Source organism: Orbicella faveolata, unplaced genomic scaffold (genome assembly GCF_042242905.1).
Source record: "Orbicella faveolata isolate gen_17 unplaced genomic scaffold, um_ofav_v1 contig_1, whole genome shotgun sequence".
Taxonomy (NCBI): Eukaryota; Metazoa; Cnidaria; class Anthozoa; order Scleractinia; family Merulinidae; genus Orbicella; species Orbicella faveolata.
Window position 1 is genome coordinate 37,987,876 of NW_028301536.1, and position 14,012 is coordinate 38,001,887.

The 14,012-nt window shown below is 36.9% G+C and overlaps 1 protein-coding gene across 2 annotated transcripts in view; it reads left to right on the forward strand.

The window, feature by feature from the left end:
* The window catches only part of LOC110050908 (MAM and LDL-receptor class A domain-containing protein 1-like), a 40,670-nt gene that overhangs the window by 380 nt on the left and 26,278 nt on the right, over positions 1-14,012 (forward strand). The window contains exons 2-20 of one of the 2 annotated variants that reach the window (XM_089275296.1): positions 700-834; positions 1,311-1,552; positions 2,258-2,345; positions 2,953-3,087; positions 3,565-3,806; positions 4,188-4,275; positions 4,882-5,016; positions 5,483-5,724; positions 6,106-6,193; positions 6,800-6,934; positions 7,401-7,642; positions 8,024-8,111; positions 8,718-8,852; positions 9,328-9,569; positions 10,500-10,587; positions 11,655-11,789; positions 12,336-12,577; positions 13,076-13,163; positions 13,765-13,899. In XM_089275296.1, coding sequence (XP_089131422.1) covers positions 700-834; positions 1,311-1,552; positions 2,258-2,345; positions 2,953-3,087; positions 3,565-3,806; positions 4,188-4,275; positions 4,882-5,016; positions 5,483-5,724; positions 6,106-6,193; positions 6,800-6,934; positions 7,401-7,642; positions 8,024-8,111; positions 8,718-8,852; positions 9,328-9,569; positions 10,500-10,587; positions 11,655-11,789; positions 12,336-12,577; positions 13,076-13,163; positions 13,765-13,899 — 2,925 coding nt within the window. The remainder of the gene's footprint in view (positions 1-699; positions 835-1,310; positions 1,553-2,257; positions 2,346-2,952; positions 3,088-3,564; positions 3,807-4,187; positions 4,276-4,881; positions 5,017-5,482; positions 5,725-6,105; positions 6,194-6,799; positions 6,935-7,400; positions 7,643-8,023; positions 8,112-8,717; positions 8,853-9,327; positions 9,570-10,499; positions 10,588-11,654; positions 11,790-12,335; positions 12,578-13,075; positions 13,164-13,764; positions 13,900-14,012) is intronic. The other variant, XM_089275301.1, reaches the window with a different exon arrangement.

Genomic DNA, 14,012 nt, shown 5'->3' on the forward strand with positions numbered 1-14,012 from the left:
AAGAAAGGCCTTTCTAAGAAATTGCTACATCATTACTGGTTTGGTACTTGTATTATAGAAATGTGGAGTATGCCAACTGCCAGCGATACAGTTCTGCTCTGACACAATATAATGAAACCATTCATCAGTCCAAGCCTAAAGATCAATTGATCTACTATATTCAATTTATATTTATGAAAATGAAATTATATGACGGATACGAAAGTACATCGATTTTCTCAAGGCCAAATTTCAGACCTCATTCGATCGAACAAGAAAAGCTTCAGCAGTTTACAACATAAAGAGGACGAATGTAGGCCATCATAACCTGATGCAACTTTCAAAGCATTTTACTAGATCTTAATGACGACAGTCATTTCTGTGGAGGCTGAGCGTGGCGCAGTGGTTAAGACGACGGTCTTGAATCTAAAGGTCGCAGGCTAATATCTCGTGCTGACCACTAGCTGCTGTTGTTCTTGAGACTCTCAGCCGTGCTTGTATATTCCTCCAAACAGCTGGGATTGTTATCCACAATTTTGTTCATTTATTTGATTTGATTCACTGTTTGTTTCATTTGGCCGAAAAAAGTAAAGACGTGGTCGATCAATTTATAAGATTGATTTATAAGATATTTATTTATTAGATCTTAAATGCGAACACCGAGTCGCCTTTGCTTCTGATCAAAACTGTGGATTACCGCCATTTTTTTTTAATTTTCAGCCTTTAAATGCAACTTCGATACATCCATGTGCGGATTTGCTCAGGATAGCAATGATAAGTTTGACTGGACACGACGTAAAGGAAGCACTCCGTCTAGAGCTACGGGACCATCCGTTGACCACACTACTGGAAATGGTATGAAAAGGTTTCCTTGATTGCATCTTCTTCCTTTACTTCTTTTAAATAAACGAGAGTGATGTCATTTATTGTAACGGGGGAGTTTTATACTCAAAGGAGAGGATCTAAAACTGAATCGATTGAGGTTATAGAAATACCGTTTTAACAAAGGTCATGTAATTTTAGATCATAAATAAGGTAGGATAGTCTTTCAAACTCAATAGAGTTCAAAAAGCTTCTTTCTCATTGGTAATATAACAATAAGTTATTGAAGTTGACACATTGGGTTTGCAGCAACACAAAAATTGAACAAGAAATTCCAGTCCTTTACTACCTACATACTTTAATTGTAACAGGTTAAGCGTTGACTACTTGACTTAATCAGTATAGATATGCATTTGGCACGACTGCACAACTGAAGGGCATAAAAGGCTAATTGCCTCCATCACGTTTAAATGAAGTTGTAAATAATTCCCCTTTGCCTATCCCTACAGGATACTACATGTACATTGAAACATCAAGCCCTCGACAGCAAGGTGACAATGCAAAACTAAACAGCCCCAGGCTGCAATTCAGCGGGAGCATGTGTCTGAAGTTCTACTACCACATGTATGGTGCGGACATTGCGACGCTAAATGTCATAATTAATGGGAACAACGTGTTCACCTCAAGTGGGAATAAAGGCAACAAGTGGCTGAGAGCGGCTATTGATGTCAGTTTATCAGGAAAACATGCGGTAAGATATATTATCATGCCTTTTGGAGGGTGCATCGTTTATTCCAATTGTAACGACTTTACGTTGTATTTTTTGGTACTCGAGGTCAGCCACAGCACATGGTGCTTTTTCTTTGTTTTTGAGAACAACACATTCAAAAAATTCACTGTACGCTTTCGGGTAGTCAGAAAAGAGAGAGTGAGTTCAATGTATAATAATATGAATTATTGTCATTTCATCAACTCCCATGGCATCCGTTACCCTAGCCAGATAAACGATTGTGATATTTTGTTAACTTTAATTGGCTATTGGCGTGCAATTGTTTAGCTAGCATCGTGCTCCTACTCAGATGTTTTTTGTTGTCATTTTAAATGCTTTTATTACATGGCTAGCTCCGCAAGCAGGCAGGATGAATCAAATCCTGCGCTGTGATTGGCTACCCGAGCGGACAAGATGGAGCTATCTTGTCCGCTCGGGACTACCCGCCGTGTCCCGCAAGAAAAATTTCCCCGAAAGCCATATAATAAATATGGGTTATTGACCAAGTGTGAGGTCAAGATGGCTGGATATTGGCCTCGTTCTTTTTTTGCGAGTTTATGGACCTCGACTCCATCTCGTTCCATAAACTCGCAAAAAAAGAACTTGGCCAATATCCAGCCATTTTGACCTCACGCTGGGTCAATAACCCATATATCTTCATCTCTTGATCTCTTGTAATGGTTGTAGGTTACATTTGAAGGAATACGGGGCAGTGATTACCAGGGTGACATCGCAATAGACGACTTTTTGTTGGAACAAGGGTCGTGTCCTTTAAGTGAGTAAATAAAAGTGCAACTGATATAGAGCCTTTCACAAAATGCTCTCAATTATATATTGCTATCTAAGTATTAATATTACGGTCTAGAAACTATTCTCGTTATTGAGTTGATAACTAAAAAGAATTTTCCTTCTCAATCGAGTTTAGTCAGGTTAATTTAAATGTATACAATATAATTTTTCCTTAGGCAACCATTGTTTTTAAAATGGTCTATACAAGAAACTGATTGATGCATAAAATTGCTGACACTTTTACGTTAGATTCATGATCCAAGGGGCAAAGCAATTTAGAGTTGAGTGAATTGAAACATGCATGTGGCATGGATACTTCTGCTATATCCATGAATGCATTTTAAAGGTCACTTGAGGGTAAATCACTTCAGGAGATCATTCCACCCGAATTAAAATGAATCGGAAGGGGCCATTTTGTTTATCCTTTATCCCTTTGAAAATAATGTATTCGAGTTTGTAAATATCAAGTTTTAATTGCTCTTTTAATTGAACAAAATAATTAGTAACATAAATTAGTTTAACAGGGTCAGTGATTTATATATGGCGTACATTACAGTTTTGTCAGTAAATAATCATTTTTTTCTTATTTTTAGCCTTTGGTTGTAGCTTCGATACATCCATGTGCGGATTTGTTCAGGATAGCAATGATAAGTTTGACTGGACACGACGTAAAGGAAGTACTCCGTCTAGAGCTACGGGACCATCCGTTGACCACACGACTGGAAATGGTATGAAAAGGTTTCCTTGATTGCATCTTCTTCCTTTACTTCTTTTAAATAAACGAGAGTGATGTCATTTATTGTAACGGGGAAGTTTTATACCCAAAGGAGAGGATCTAAAACTGAATCGATTGAGGTTATAGAAATACCGTTTTAACAAAGGTCATGTAATTTTAGATCATAAATAAGGTAGGATAATCTTTCAAACTCAACAGAGTTCAAAAAGCTTCTTTCTCATTGGTAATATAACAATAAGTTATTGAAGTTGACACATTGGGTTTGCAGCAAAACGAAAATTGAAGAAGAAATTCCAGTCCTTTACTACCTACATATTTTAATTGTAACAAATTAAGCGTTGACTACTTGACTTAATCAGTATAGATATGCATTTGGCACGAGTGCACAACTGAAGGGCATGAAAGGCTAAATAATCTACATCACGTTTTAATGAAGTTGTAAATAATTCCCCTTTGCCTATCCCTACAGGATACTACATGTACATTGAAACATCAAGCCCTCGACAGCAAGGTGACAATGCAAAACTAAACAGCCCCAAGCTGCAATTCAGCGGGAGCATGTGTCTGAAGTTCTACTACCATATGTATGGTGCAGACATTGCGACGCTAAATGTCATAATTAATGGGAACAACGTGTTCACCGCAAGTGGGAATAAAGGCAACAAGTGGCTAGGAGCGGCTATTGATGTCAGTTTATCAGGAAAGCATGCGGTAAGAGATATCATCATTCGTTTTGGAGGGTGCATCGTTTATTCCAATTGTAACGACTTTGCGTCGTCTTTTATGGTACTCGAGGTCAGCGACAGCACATGGTGCTTTTTCTTTGTTTTTGAGAACAACACATTCAAAAAATTCACTGTACGCTTTCGGGTAGTCAGAAAAGAGATAGTGAGTTCAATGTATAATAATATGAATTATTGTCATTTCATCAACTCCCATGCCATCCGTTACCCTAGCCAGATAAACGATTGTGATATTTTGTTAACTTTAATTGGCTATTGGCGTGCAATTGTTTAGTTAGCATCGTGCTCCTACTCAGATATTTTTGTTGTCACTTTAAATGCTTATCTTCATCTCTTGTAATGGTTGTAGGTTACATTTGAAGGAATACGGGGCAGTGATTACCAGGGTGACATCGCAATAGACGACTTTTTGTTGGAACAAGGGTCGTGTCCTTCAAGTGAGTAACTAAAAGTGCAACTGATATAGAGCCTTTCACAAAATGCTCTCAATTATATATTGTTATCTAAGTATTAATATTAGTCTAGAAACTATTCTCGTTATTGAGTTGATAACTAAAAAGAATTTTCCTTCTCAATCGAGTTTAGTCAGGTTAATTTAAATGTATACAATATAATTTTTCCTTAGGCAACCATTGTTTTTAAAATGGTCTATACAAGAAACTGATTGATGCATAAAATTGCTGACACTTTTACGTTAGATTCATGATCCAAGGGGCAAAGCAATTTAGAGTTGAGTGAATTGAAACATGCATGTGGCATGGATACTTCTGCTATATCCATGAATGAATTTTAAAGGTCACCTGAGAGTAAATCAGTGCGGGAGATCTTTCCACCCGAATTAAAATGAATCAAAACGGGCCATTTTTTTTTATCTTTTATCCCCTTGAATGTAATGTATCTGCGTTTGTAAATATCAAGTTCAGATCGCCCTTTTAATTAAACCAAATAATTAGCAACAAAAATTAGTTCAACAGGGTTAGTGATTTATATATGGCGTACATTACCGTTTTGTCATTAAATAATTATTTTTTTCATATTTTTAGCCTTTGTTTGTAGCTTCGATACATCCATGTGCGGATTTGTTCAGGATAGCAATGATAAGTTTGACTGGACACGACGTAAAGGAAGTACTCCGTCTAGAGCTACGGGACCATCCGTTGACCACACTACTGGAAATGGTATGAAAAGGCTCCTTGATTGCATCTTCTTCCTTTACTTTTTTTTGACAAAAGAGAGTGATGTCATTTATTGTAACGGGGAAGTTTTTTACCCAAAGGAGAGGATCTAAAACTGAATCGATTGAGGTTATAGAAATACCGTTATAACAAACGTCATGTGATTTTAGATCATAAATAAGGTAGGATAATCGTTCAAACTCAATAGAGTTCAAAAAGCTTCTTTCTCATTGGTAATATAACAATAAGTTATTGAAGTTGACACAATGGGTTTGCAGCAACACAAAAATTGAAGAAAAATTCCAGTCCTTTGCTTCCTACATACTTTAATTGTAACAAGTTAAGCGTTGACTTAATCAGTATAGCTATGCATTGGCACGAGTGCACAACTGAAGGGCATAAAAGGCTAAATAGCCTTCATCACCTTTGAATGAAGTTGTAAATAATTCCCCTTTGCCTATCTCTACAGGATACTACATGTACATTGAAACATCAAGTCCTCGACAGCAAGGTGACAATGCAAAACTAAACAGCCCCAAGCTGCAATTCAGCGGGAGCATGTGTCTGAAGTTCTACTACCATATGTATGGTGCAGACATTGCGACGCTAAATGTCATAATTAATGGGAACAACGTGTTCACCGCAAGTGGGAATAAAGGCAACAAGTGGCTAGGAGCGGCTATTGATGTCAGTTTATCAGGAAAGCATGCGGTAAGAGATATCATCATTCGTTTTGGAGGGTGCATCGTTTATTCCAATTGTAACGACTTTGCGTCGTCTTTTATGGTACTCGAGGTCAGCGACAGCACATGGTGCTTTTTCTTTGTTTTTGAGAACAACACATTCAAAAAATTCACTGTACGCTTTCGGGTAGTCAGAAAAGAGATAGTGAGTTCAATGTATAATAATATGAATTATTGTCATTTCATCAACTCCCATGCCATCCGTTACCCTAGCCAGATAAACGATTGTGATATTTTGTTAACTTTAATTGGCTATTGGCGTGCAATTGTTTAGTTAGCATCGTGCTCCTACTCAGATATTTTTGTTGTCACTTTAAATGCTTATCTTCATCTCTTGTAATGGTTGTAGGTTACATTTGAAGGAATACGGGGCAGTGATTACCAGGGTGACATCGCAATAGACGACTTTTTGTTGGAACAAGGGTCGTGTCCTTCAAGTGAGTAACTAAAAGTGCAACTGATATAGAGCCTTTCACAAAATGCTCTCAATTATATATTGTTATCTAAGTATTAATATTAGTCTAGAAACTATTCTCGTTATTGAGTTGATAACTAAAAAGAATTTTCCTTCTCAATCGAGTTTAGTCAGGTTAATTTAAATGTATACAATATAATTTTTCCTTAGGCAACCATTGTTTTTAAAATGGTCTATACAAGAAACTGATTGATGCATAAAATTGCTGACACTTTTACGTTAGATTCATGATCCAAGGGGCAAAGCAATTTAGAGTTGAGTGAATTGAAACATGCATGTGGCATGGATACTTCTGCTATATCCATGAATGAATTTTAAAGGTCACCTGAGAGTAAATCAGTGCGGGAGATCTTTCCACCCGAATTAAAATGAATCAAAACGGGCCATTTTTTTTTATCTTTTATCCCCTTGAATGTAATGTATCTGCGTTTGTAAATATCAAGTTCAGATCGCCCTTTTAATTAAACCAAATAATTAGCAACAAAAATTAGTTCAACAGGGTTAGTGATTTATATATGGCGTACATTACCGTTTTGTCATTAAATAATTATTTTTTTCATATTTTTAGCCTTTGTTTGTAGCTTCGATACATCCATGTGCGGATTTGTTCAGAATAGCAATGATAAGTTTGACTGGACACGACGTAAAGGAAGTACTCCGTCTAGAGCTACGGGACCATCCGTTGACCACACTACTGGAAATGGTATGAAAAGGCTCCTTGATTGCATCTTCTTCCTTTACTTTTTTTTGACAAAAGAGAGTGATGTCATTTATTGTAACGGGGAAGTTTTTTACCCAAAGGAGAGGATCTAAAACTGAATCGATTGAGGTTATAGAAATACCGTTATAACAAACGTCATGTGATTTTAGATCATAAATAAGGTAGGATAATCGTTCAAACTCAATAGAGTTCAAAAAGCTTCTTTCTCATTGGTAATATAACAATAAGTTATTGAAGTTGACACAATGGGTTTGCAGCAACACAAAAATTGAAGAAAAATTCCAGTCCTTTGCTTCCTACATACTTTAATTGTAACAAGTTAAGCGTTGACTTAATCAGTATAGCTATGCATTGGCACGAGTGCACAACTGAAGGGCATAAAAGGCTAAATAGCCTTCATCACCTTTGAATGAAGTTGTAAATAATTCCCCTTTGCCTATCTCTACAGGATACTACATGTACATTGAAACATCAAGTCCTCGACAGCAAGGTGACAATGCAAAACTAAACAGCCCCAGGCTGCAATTCAGCGGGAGCATGTGTCTGAAGTTCTACTACCATATGTATGGTGCAGACATTGCGACGCTAAATGTCATAATTAATGGGAACAACGTGTTCACCGCAAGTGGGAATAAAGGCAACAAGTGGCTAGGAGCGGCTATTGATGTCAGTTTATCAGGAAAGCATGCGGTAAGAGATATCATCATTCGTTTTGGAGGGTGCATCGTTTATTCCAATTGTAACGACTTTGCGTCGTCTTTTATGGTACTCGAGGTCAGCGACAGCACATGGTGCTTTTTCTTTGTTTTTGAGAACAACACATTCAAAAAATTCACTGTACGCTTTCGGGTAGTCAGAAAAGAGATAGTGAGTTCAATGTATAATAATATGAATTATTGTCATTTCATCAACTCCCATGCCATCCGTTACCCTAGCCAGATAAACGATTGTGATATTTTGTTAACTTTAATTGGCTATTGGCGTGCAATTGTTTAGTTAGCATCGTGCTCCTACTCAGATATTTTTGTTGTCACTTTAAATGCTTATCTTCATCTCTTGTAATGGTTGTAGGTTACATTTGAAGGAATACGGGGCAGTGATTACCAGGGTGACATCGCAATAGACGACTTTTTGTTGGAACAAGGGTCGTGTCCTTCAAGTGAGTAACTAAAAGTGCAACTGATATAGAGCCTTTCACAAAATGCTCTCAATTATATATTGTTATCTAAGTATTAATATTAGTCTAGAAACTATTCTCGTTATTGAGTTGATAACTAAAAAGAATTTTCCTTCTCAATCGAGTTTAGTCAGGTTAATTTAAATGTATACAATATAATTTTTCCTTAGGCAACCATTGTTTTTAAAATGGTCTATACAAGAAACTGATTGATGCATAAAATTGCTGACACTTTTACGTTAGATTCATGATCCAAGGGGCAAAGCAATTTAGAGTTGAGTGAATTGAAACATGCATGTGGCATGGATACTTCTGCTATATCCATGAATGAATTTTAAAGGTCACCTGAGAGTAAATCAGTGCGGGAGATCTTTCCACCCGAATTAAAATGAATCAAAACGGGCCATTTTTTTTTATCTTTTATCCCCTTGAATGTAATGTATCTGCGTTTGTAAATATCAAGTTCAGATCGCCCTTTTAATTAAACCAAATAATTAGCAACAAAAATTAGTTCAACAGGGTTAGTGATTTATATATGGCGTACATTACCGTTTTGTCATTAAATAATTATTTTTTTCATATTTTTAGCCTTTGTTTGCAGCTTCGATACATCCATGTGCGGATTTGTTCAGAATAGCAATGATAAGTTTGACTGGACACGACGTAAAGGAAGTACTCCGTCTAGAGCTACGGGACCATCCGTTGACCACACTACTGGAAATGGTATGAAAAGGCTCCTTGATTGCATCTTCTTCCTTTACTTTTTTTTGACAAAAGAGAGTGATGTCACTTATTGTAACGGGGAAGTTTTATACCCAAAGGAGAGGATCTAAAACTGAATCGATTGAGGTTATAGAAATATTGTTATAACAACGGTCGTGTGATTTTAGATCATAAATAAGGTAGGATAATCTTTCAAACTCAATAGAGTTCAAAAAGCTTCTTTCTCATTGGTAATATAACAATAAGTTATTGAAGTTGACACATTGAGTTTGCAGCAACACGAAAATTGAAGAAGAAATTCCAGTCTTTTACTACCTACGTACCTTAATTGTAACAAATTAAGCGTTGACTACTTGACTCAATGAGTATAGATATGCATTGGCACGACTGCACAACTGAAGGGCATAAAAGGCTAAATAGCCTCCATCGCGTTTAAATGAAGTTGTAAATAATTCCCCTTTGCCTATCCCTACAGGATACTATATGTACATTGAAACATCAAGTCCTCGACAGCAAGGTGACAATGCAAAACTAACCAGCCCCAAGCTGCAATTCAGCGGGAGCATGTGTCTGAAGTTCTACTACCATATGTATGGTGCGGACATTGCGACGCTAAATGTCATAATTAATGGGAACAACGTGTTCACCGCAAGTGGGAATAAAGGCAACAAGTGGCTAAGAGCGGCTATTGATGTCAGTTTATCAGGAAAGCATGCGGTAAGACATATTATCATGCCTTTTGGAGGGTGCTTCGTTTATTTCAATTGTAACAACCTTGCGTCGTCTTTTATGGTACTCGAGGTCAGCGACAGCACATGGTGCTTTTTCTTTGTTTTTGAGAACGATATATTTGCATAATCATAGCAATACTTACATGCATGACTCAAGCCTATATATCGTTAGATTATACCTACAATTTACATTCGTTTGCAACGTTATTTACTATGAAATTTTGCTAGTTGTAAAACTAAACATTTTTTTCAGGTCTTACGTTTATGTACCTCCGTTTAGATAAATAATAAACAATTAGTGGATGAGGTTTTTGTGATATCCAGAATAATCAAGGTCTCGGTGCGGGTTATCGGCCGAAGCCGAAGGGTGAGGCTGATAAACCGAGGCTGATAACCCCCTTACCGAGACCTTGATTATTCTGGATATTACAAAAACCTCATCCAATGATTGTTTTAATAAACACTGAACGGAAAAAAATGGAATTCATGTTTTTGCTTCTTCACTGCCGGGAAGTAACACAAAGCGCGCGAATTTGACAAGATTACTCTTCGAATTCGTGCACGGCGGTCATACATGACATGACTACCCTTAACCTTAAGTGTCCTTGACATAATTATTGTATAATCTGCAGTTAAGACGTCACAGGCGCTGATTTCGAAAATTCACTGTACGCTTTCGGCCAGTCGGAAAAGAGATAGTGAGTTGAATGTATAATAATATGAATTATTGTCATTTCATCAAGTCAACTCCCATGGCATCCGTTACCCTAGCCGGATAAACTATTTTCATATTTTGTTTACTTTAATTGGTTATTAGCGTGCAATTGTTTAGCTAGCATCGTGCTCCTACTCAGATGTTTTTTGTTGTCACTTTAAATGCTTATCTTCATCTCTTCATCTCTTGTAATGGTTGTAGGTTACATTTGAAGGAATACGGGGCAGTGATTACCAGGGTGACATCGCAATAGACGACTTTTTGTTGGAACCAGGGTCTTGTCCTTCAAGTGAGTAAATAAAAGTGCAACTGATATAGAGCCTTTCACAAAATGCTCTCAATTATAGATTGTTATCTAATAGCGGAGCTCCGGCGGCCCGAAGGGCCGCCAAGCGGAACCCCATACTCATATAGGAAAGAAAAAGAAACCCATGAGTTGTTTTTCTCATGGTTACCATGGCTAGCGGTATTGCTCGTGGGCGCGAGCGCACGACAACGACGACGGCGACAGAGTTGCCCAACATGGTGGCCATACTCCAAATAATAGGTTGACAGACATGCAGCCTTGGTTTACCGAGTACTTGCTTAATATTGGACATCCATGTTATGATCAATTGACACCTCTCAAAACAAGGTATCCGCTGACCAAGTGTTGGTTATCGATTGGATCTATGTTTTTTGCTGTTTTGTTTTGTGTAGAGGGTGATTATTAAAACTCAAAACAGAAGGCCAAACAATATACAGAAAACCTCACCGCAAAGTTACAAAACTTAAATCAAAATTCTACCTTTTTCTGGCTTAGCTTAATCGGGCTTTGAACAACCCGGCCCAGAAGCTACGCTTTTAGGTCTCAGTCGTTATTAAGCATGAGTTCATAGTTAAAACAAAATTTCCTTCTCTAACGCGTTTAGTCAGAGTATATTAACTATATACAGTATAATTTTTTACTAGGCAACCAGTTTTTTAAAATGGTCTGTACAAGATGCATAAAATTGCTGATACTTTTGTGTTTGAAACATGATCCCAGGGGCAAAGCACTTCAGAGTTGAGTGAATTGAAACATGCATGTGGCATGGTTACCTCTGCTATATCCATAAATGCATTTTAAAGATCAGCTGAGAGTAAATCAGTTCGGGAGATCTTTCCACCCGAATTAAAATGAATGAAAACGGGCCATTTGTTCATCTTTTATCCCTTTGATTATAATGTATCCGCGTTCGCAAATATCAAGTTTTAATCGCCCTTTCAATTGAACAAAATAATTAGCAACAAAAATTAGTTCAACAGCGTCAGTGATTTATATATGGCGTACATTACCGTTTTGTCATTAAATAATTATTTTTTTCATATTTTTAGCCTTTGTTTGCAGCTTCGATACATCCATGTGCGGATTTGTTCAGAATAGCAATGATAGGTTTGACTGGACACGACATCAGGGAAGCACTTCGTCTAGTGGCACTGGACCATCCTCTGACCACACCACTGGAAATGGTATGAAAAGGTTTCCTTGATTGCGTCTTCTTCCTATCCTTTTGGTGAAAGTGGAAAGTGATCTTATTTATTCTGCAGTGAAATTTTATACCAAAAGGAGAGGATATAAGAGTGAATAGATTAAAGTTATAGAAATACTGTTTTAACAAAGGTCATTTAGTTTTACATCATAAATGAGGTAGGATGATCTTTTAAGTTTAATAGAGTTTAAAACTGGTTCTTTATCATTAGTAATATAAACACTGTAATTTATGCTAGGTGGCAAATTTGGAATACAGCAACACAAAAATGGGAGGAGAAATACTAGTAATTTTCTACTTAGATTATCGAATTGTGAGTAGTTGCGTGTTGACTACTTGCCTTAATCAGTATAGATATGCAATGGCATGACTGCACAACTGAAGGGTATGAAAGGCTAATTCGTTAATCTGACTCAGTACGTTTTTCTGAGTATATGAAAATTAAAATCTGGTCTGGAAGGGCCCCTGGAAAAGTCTCGACTGTTTAATGAAATTGAAGATAATTCCCTCTTGCCTACCTCTACAGGATACTACATGTACATCGAAACATCAAGCCCTCGACAGCAAGGTGACAATGCAAAACTAAACAGCCCCAAGCTGCAATTCAGCGGGAGCATGTGTCTGCAGTTCTACTACCACATGTATGGTGCAGACATTGCGACGCTAAATGTCATAATTAATGGGAACAACGTGTTCACCGCAAGTGGGAATAAAGGCAACAAGTGGCTGAGAGCGGCTATTGATGTCAGTTTATCAGGAAAGCATGCGGTAAGACATATTATCATTCGTTTTGGAGGGTGCATCGTTTATTCCAATTGTAAGGACTTTGCGTCGTTTTTCATGGTACTCCAAATATGCCACAACACATGGTGCTTTTCCTTTGTTTTTGAGAACAATACATTTATTTAATCATAGCACTACCTACGTACATGCAAGACTTAAGCGTACATATCATTAAATTATAGCTACAGTTTACATTCTTTTGCAACGTTATTTACTATAAAACACATTTTCCCAGTTGTAAAACTAGACATTTTTGTTTTAGGTCTTACGTTTATGTACCTCCGTTTAGATAAATAATATGAATTACTGTCGTATTCCATCAACTCCCATGGCATCCGTTAGCCTAGTGGGATAAGTGATTTTCATATTTTGTTAACTTTAATTGGCTATTGGCGTGCAATTGTTTAGGTAGCATCGTGCTCCTACTCAGATATTTTTGTTGTCACTTTAAATGCTTATCTTGATCTCTTGCAATGGTTGTAGGTTACGTTTGAAGGAATACGGGGCAGTAATTACCAGGGTGACATCGCAGTAGACGACTTTTTGTTGGAACCAGGGTCTTGTCCTTCAAGTGAGTAGATAAAAGTGCAATGTAGAGCCTTTCTCAAAATGCTCAATTTTACATTCTTTCCTTAGTATTACAAATAACCTAGAGACTATTCTCGGTATTGAGTTGATAATACAAAAGTATTTTCTTTCTCTAACAAGTTTAGTCAGATTAATTTAACTGTATACAACATAATCTTTTCTTAGGCAACCAGTTTTTTAAAATGGTCTGCACAAGAAATTGATTGAAGCATAAAATTTCTGATACTTTTGTGTTTGAAACATGATCCTAGGGGCAAAGCACTTTAGAGTTGAGTGAATTGAAACATGCATGTGGCATGGTTATTTCTGCTATATCCATAAATGCATTTTAAAGGTCACCTAAGAGTAAATCAGTTCGGGAGATCTTTCTACCCGAATTAAAATGAATGAAAACGGGCCATTTGTTCATCTTTTATCCCTTTGAATATAACGTATCCGCGTTCGTAAATATCAAGTTTTAATCGCCCTTTTAATTGAACAAAATAATTAGCAACAAAAATTAGTTCAACAGCGTCAGTGATTTATATATAGCGTACATTACCCTTTTGCAATTGTCATGAAATAATTTTTTTTCTTATCTTTAGCCTTTGGTTGCAACTTCGATACATCCATGTGCGGATTTGCTCAGGATAGCAATGATAAGTTTGACTGGACACGACATCAGGGAAGCACTTCGTCTAGTGGCACTGGACCATCCTCTGACCACACTACTGGAAATGGTATGAAAAGGTTTCCTTGATTGCATTTTCTTCCTATACTTTTTGTGAAAATGGAAAGTGATCTTATTTATTCTTACAGTGAAATTTTATACCAAAAGGAGAGGATATAAAAA